The sequence below is a fragment of the Cyprinodon variegatus genome, unplaced genomic scaffold (assembly GCF_000732505.1).
Source record: "Cyprinodon variegatus isolate N-32 unplaced genomic scaffold, C_variegatus-1.0 Scaffold392, whole genome shotgun sequence".
Classification (NCBI taxonomy): domain Eukaryota; kingdom Metazoa; phylum Chordata; class Actinopteri; order Cyprinodontiformes; family Cyprinodontidae; genus Cyprinodon; species Cyprinodon variegatus.
The window spans coordinates 313,169-319,798 of record NW_015150845.1 but is presented as its reverse complement, the minus strand read 5'-3'; the positions used below and the strand labels follow the sequence as shown (position 1 = coordinate 319,798).

General features: G+C 40.2%; 1 protein-coding gene across 2 annotated transcripts in view; it reads left to right on the top strand.

Annotated features, from left to right (window-relative positions):
- LOC107092731 (lipoma HMGIC fusion partner-like 3 protein) overlaps positions 1 to 1,531 on the top strand; it is a 45,319-nt gene extending 43,788 nt beyond the window's left edge. The window contains exon 3 of one of the 2 annotated variants that reach the window (XM_015387360.1): positions 1,401 to 1,531. In XM_015387360.1, the coding sequence (XP_015242846.1) occupies positions 1,401 to 1,417 (17 nt within the window). In that variant the 3' untranslated portion in view covers positions 1,418 to 1,531. The remainder of the gene's footprint in view (positions 1 to 1,400) is intronic. The other variant, XM_015387361.1, reaches the window with a different exon arrangement.
- Positions 1,532 to 6,630: the final 5,099 nt, after the last annotated feature.

The window sequence follows — 6,630 nt, the reverse complement described above, 5'->3', positions numbered from 1 at the left end:
TTCTTATTTCACTTGCAATCAAACACTAAAACAAAAATATAAGCACTGCTATGGTATTCCTTACAAGTTAAATGCATCAAATTTAATAAGTGGTCAAAACTGGTTCTTGAATTACAAAAAATAACAGTGGTAGAAGTTATAAGGAGTTGTAACTTTAAACCATTAATGTTAAATCAATGCATTTTTCACCATCTGTGTGGATAACATTAACCCCTGTCAAGTCCACTCTTAATCCAATTAGGTGCATAAAGACTGTAAACCACATTTAGTTATAGGAGTTGAGAACATTTCAGATGCTTTCTAGAGTAGTCTTTTAAATTTATTAGAAGCCGTGTGGCTTTCACCAGACTGAGGTTACAAAGCGTACAGTAATTAAGTAAGTAATAAAACATGAAGCGGTCTAGAGGATAGTTTAACTATAAAACATATAGTGCTCTCGTTTTTAAGGACTGCGTAACGAGCCATGCAGTTTCTAAAATGGTTTAGGTTAATGATAGGGGCCCAGAAACATCATTCAAATGTTATTAAGGGATACACACAAGTAAACATTCAAAGAGTAAAATAAATTTATACACATAAACATCTTAAATTTGATCCATTAGACCCAGCACTCTTGGAACAAACTCCCTCCTGCACTTACAGGAATAAATGGCTGTATGTGCTCTACTGAACGTAAAGAGCATTTCGAGAATCTACGTGTTTAACCAGTGGCGGCCGGCCCATAGGGGGCGCTGGGGCACCGCCCTCCCTGATAAGAAGAGAGAAACGTAAAATATATTTTTACAAATTAACTCATAAATGTCAGTTTTACTCTCTAGAGTGTTTACCTATAAGCAAAACAAATTATATAAACTACATTTCCCTACCTACTGTCATTCATTTGTGGATTTGCACAGACAGACTCCTACCGTCTCTGTCTTGGGGCGCTGATCAGACTGCCCCAATAAAGGACTTGCTCTCTTATTACTATGTTATTACATGGTTATTGATGTATTGTAAAATTAAGGGTAACCTAAAATTTTTGCTCTTGAGTTAACTATTGATAGAGATTTCCCTTTATAGTGTTTATTTAATTTCTACTCTTAGACTGTCTTGATGGATTTTTCTAAATACATTTTAGGATATATTATAATCTATGTTCTGGGTGTTTTTTTTTTATACACAAATATGTGCAAATCCACTCTAAGAATTTAATTATTAAATAAGAGACTGCACCTCTATTCGAACACCTCCTTAGTATTTCCTTAATGAGCCGTTAATTTAAAAAAACGTCTAATCCTTGGTGATACCTTTGTATGAACTACTAGTGAACACTTCATTTTAATTGGGGGACAATATATAATTAGGGGCAATAATGTGTTTTTTTCTGTATTTTCTCTTAATTTTTTTTTCTTTTACAGAAGGAGGGAACGCTTAACTGATGTTTAGGTAAGTTTATGGTTAACAAGGGTTATTTAAATCCATGTTTTTTCTCATCATATGCTCTGAATCTACAAGATTATTTGTTTAGGGATTGCACATTAATTGGCAGGTTTAGGCATACAAAGAACTTGGTATGGATAAGAAATTTTTCAATTTAATTAAACTATGAATAACAGTTTCTTGATTGGGTCTCATACGCATCTACTACTGTTTCATGATGCGAAGGTGTTTTTTTCCCCTCTTTCCTCCATATAGCATTATTGCCGGACCCATCTTGGTACGAGCATCTTCATGCATGTTTGTTTTGTCACTTTAAAGGGTCTATATCATGCAAAAATCAACTTTTTTCATGTTATAATGCTATTGCCAAAGTGTTATTGCGCTTGATTCATGTAGTACAGAGTAATCATTAATTCTCTGTCCTGGAAAACGAGTGGCCATTTTATTTAGGACAGTGATTACCCGTCCGATAAGCAACGTATGTAATGACCGAAGCTGCTACCCAACAATCAGCAGACAAAACAGGACGGTTTGAATCAAGTTTTTTATTTAATAAAACAGACAGAGAGCAAGAGAACGTCTTCAGTGTTAGTTATCGGATTCTCTGCAGAGACAGTAAAGTCAGGTCAGTGACAAGAATGTCGAGCTGATAACGACTAGGAGAAAAAGTCACTGATCTGGTTGAGAGTTCAGTCCGATTCAGAGAGAGAGGAACGCGGGGGGAGATTGTACGCCGCTTGAGAGCACAGGGCGCAGCGGAGCTGGAGCCAGCCAATGCCGAGCAAGCAACAGTTTCCGTCAGGGATAAACCAAAGCCTAAGAACATTCCAAACATTTTCACAGATCATAGGATCAGAGGTATCCAAGGAGAATCCAAGCGGAGGTCAGTAACCTAGCAGAATCTAGGAAGTCAGACCTGAACAGAGCAGATAGGGAAAATGCAAACCCGAAAATCCAGAGACAGAAAACGGGTCTGAATCAAAAAGACTTACTTGATGGCTAACATGAATCTCACCGAAACAGCTAGAATAGTCTGGCACTGATGGCATGCAAGCAAAGAGCAGAAATAGCCAATTAGACAGGTGAGCAGGGGCAGGTGAAAAAAGCCAAACATCAGCCCCAGGGCTAGGACAACGTACCCATGGAGGGATGTTTTTAAGGCACAGCGTGATCACTTCAGCTTAATGTTGAGATTAAGTGTCTCTTTTAGCAGTTAATCTGCAAAGTGACAGCAGCCGTTCTTTCAGCTACCGTTTAAGCTGTAAATATGTGGTTTTTGGTTGCGAGAGGTCTTGCGAGAGAGCCAGAAGTGACATAATAGCACGCTACAGCAACTTTAGAGCTACAGAATAAAACAGGGAGAGGTGGCGTTGCAGTTAAGCAATTAACTTTCGGAAAACTGCACCAGAAAGCAACTAACATTTATGACAAATTAAAATCCTACTCCTTATTGCCAAAAGCAGTATTTGATCTATGTATTTTATATATGCCTATAGTTATAGCGTGATATAGAACCTTTAAATGCAACTTGTGGCTTTTCATTGAACAATAGATTCATTCTTGACCTTTTCTAAAAAGGCCAGATTGGTTAATGGCACCTTAAATGAAATAGTAGTCCTGAACACACCCATGTTCAGTGAGTTAGAGTTTTTTTCTTTCTTTTTCTAAACTATTCTTGCTTTAAAATTCACCAAAGGTTTATCTGAGACCTTTCTGTCACTTTGTCTTCATGCCAATGTTATTAATGTATTTTAACTAATGAGAGATGCTTTGAGAGAGTACCTGTATTTATTCTCAGATTAACCAACAAAAAGTAATGCTGTATTTCCCAATTTCCATTTATTATTTCAGATACTTCAGTAAACAGGTTCCATAATCAGTCAAACACTTCCTGCTCCCTCTCATGTCCTGCAGGTTCCCTGTTCCGAGCGTCATTTCCTATGAAGCACCAGTCATTCGGTAATGTATTCAAAGAGAGCGGACCGATTCAAGGATCAAGTGGAACTCTATGGAAGCATTCGGCCTTCCTTTTCACCAATGTAACCTACCTTTGAAGTTCATCCATTCTGTCCAAAGCCCTCAATCGTTGTTTCCAGCACTTAGATGGATCCCAGGACACCGTTTCCGACTTAGATCTAAGGAGCCAACCCTTGTACAGCAATGCACAGACCATGGCGAGGGCAGTGACTGTTACTCTGGGAAGAAGACGGTATACGTACGGAGTATCTATTTATCTAACGACCTGAGAACCATTGACATTTACACTTTCAGCGCAACCACAAATCATCCAACAACATTCAGAAACCTACACAAGCAGTACATTCAGAAAAAAGACTTAAATATTATTGTGTAATTACAAGTATTAACCTATGTTAACACCAAAATGTGTGTGTCACCGTCAGAATGGGTATCATGTTTTATTTGTTAAAAGTAGAAAAAAAAATATATCAGCTTAATCTGTAGTGTTAAGATTAAACAATGTTAAGGTTTATTTTTCATCTCTGGCTCATAGGATACTTTCTTTTCCCTGAAAATAATATTTAAAACCATTTTCCATTAATATTATACTACAGAGACAACTAGAATAACAAAGTGTGTATAGAGAATATTTCAAAGTGATCTATGAGGATTTTAACGAAACCCATTCAACATCCTATTTACTACCCAACTTTGCACAGTGCTCAAGTTTTAAAAAAAGAATTCATATTTTGTAGCTGATGTATCTACACTGTGATGGTGGCTATCAGAACTGCCAGCTGCAAGACTCTTAGCCGCTACATGAGTCTGACTCTGTATGTTAGTGTGTTTTGGTATTAGCATGCACACACACATCATTGCTGTAATGCTACGTTCAGACCGCAGGCAGCAGGAGCAGCAAAAAGGCGCGTGCTGCTTCATTTTTGATGCTTGTACAAGTTTAGTTCTGACGCGCTTCTGAAGCATCTTTGCTGCTTTAGCTGCACTGTTGAAAAGTGGATCTGATTTGCGTTTGGCGGAGCTACTCTATCCTCTCTTTGCCTGTAACAATGGCAGCTATATATGCTGTTATCAATAGGTGAAAAGTAGTTTTAATGTTTTTAAGTGAGAAAGTCCACATTAAAACTTCATCTGTGCAGTCAGTTCATCCAGATTACCATCCTGCCTTCAAATATTATTTCTCTGTTGGAGCCGCTCAGACCCCCGTACAACGGCAGTGCGCTGTCACTGGGAATCCTGTTTAACAGCAGCCTCTGGCTCTGTCACCCCTTAGCGGTTTGCCGCTACTGTTCCCGGCGGCTGGAAGTAGATGTTAGCATTTTTCACGTACGTAATCCAGGATAATAAAAGTGAACATATTTTGCAGTTTCGACATTTTAAGTTAATTTAGATGTAGATAAACTGTTTCAGAGGAGTGATCATAGCGCTCTGCATCAGCAGTGCTGTGTCTGACTCCCTGCCAGCTCCCAGATCAGCTTCTCTGATTGGTTGATGTGGTGCGTCCAGTAGCAAAAGTTCATTTTTTAGATCTCCAGCAGCTGCTGCTTCTAAAGCGCGTCAAGCGCGTCAGATGCTCAGAAGCTCATGCGGCCAATTTATGCTTTTTACGCATAGCCACTGCAACCGTCAAATCTGTCTTTGTGTGCGACCATGACCCTGCGCAGAGGTTCTGCAACCGTCGCCATGCACCTTAAAAAAGTCCTGACTGTGCGTCGGACGGTCACAAACCCACGCAGACCTCAAGCGGAAGTACGCAGACAAAAAGCAGCTGTGATTGGTCCTTAGTACGCCTTTCCGGCTGTCGGTGTGGTCGTCCTTCTCAATTCGGTGCCGGGGCTCGCCATTTTTAAAAACAGAGGAACAACTACAATGGACAACCTATGAGTCCTCCTTTATCTTTTTGCCAACTCTATTAACAGAACCTGTTCCTCTTTGATGTCTAGCAACTCTAGATCCATCTCCGTGACTGTGATATCTTGCATATGTGCCATTGTTGTTTCGGAAACTCCTGCAGGCGCCGCCGAAGTCCTAATGGCCATCCGTCAAAGTTCTCGCAAGTTCTCCAATAGGCCCCCCCCTAGCACTTTGGCGGGAAATTGCTGTGCATCCCTTGAAATTCCAGACGGACATTGCAGAAACATACCAGCAAAACTGGTTCGCAACCAGACCCAAGCGACATTTGATGTGTACAGTTGCAACCATTGACTTTGCATCTAAACTAGCTGCGTCTGCTGACTTTGCTGCTTGCGGTCTGGACGTAGCATTAGTGTTGTGAGTGTAATAGTTTACCAACTTCACACACAGCTGTCCTCTTGTGTATCTTATATCTGTCTTTGTCTTTAGGTGGGTCTTTCTTTGATGGCCTTGCTCTCTTTGTTTCTTTGGGACGTACAGGGTACCGCAATGGAGCAACAGGCGTGTCTCACATCCAATTCCAAGTTGAGATGAACATTTAAAGCCTGTCCCATTCTCAATCCTGCATATGTTACTGTGTAAATAGATATTCTGCAGATAATAAGTCACTAATTTAGAGCAACTAAAGAGATTCCTTTAAGAATATAAACACTTAATAAAGGTTTTCACTGTAAGTGTTGTTTTTTTTTTTTATGCTTTTGTCGACTACGAAAGAGATAATTTACTGGCTTTGGTAATTATGACATTGTAGTGTCATAAACATGTGTGGTAACCAATGCTAAAAGGTATGGGAGGAGGACTTTCTCAAATATTTCAAAAGACCCGCCCTTTCCGTTACGTACTAATATATTACTTGCAATTTTTACATGCGGTACGTTTAATACTTATGATAATAAATGACCAAAGAACCCTTTTGTTAGAAAAATGTAAATGTCTGTAACGTACAGGAAATTGGACCCAGAAAACAACTCAGACAGGTCAGTGGAATGCAACAGATTTTATTTATGTGTGGCACCGGGAGCGTGCAGGCTGCTCTTAGTCAGGAAATCCCCTGTGGCGGAGACAACAGGTTAGTGATCAGCAATAGGAGAACTAGAGAGGGAGTGAGGCTGGATCAATAACCTGTTACTGGGTCTCAGAGTGGGCGATTGGCTCCGTGTAGGTCCGGGGCAGGAGTCCATAAGAGGAAGGGGCTTGTGGAAGCAGTGGCCGTTGAGCGGAGGATGGTTAGCTGAGGACTGAGGCCGATGAGCTCCAGAGACAGTCCGTCCAGTGATCGGGTCCAAGCAAAGGTACAGAGGGGCAATCCAGAAGAGA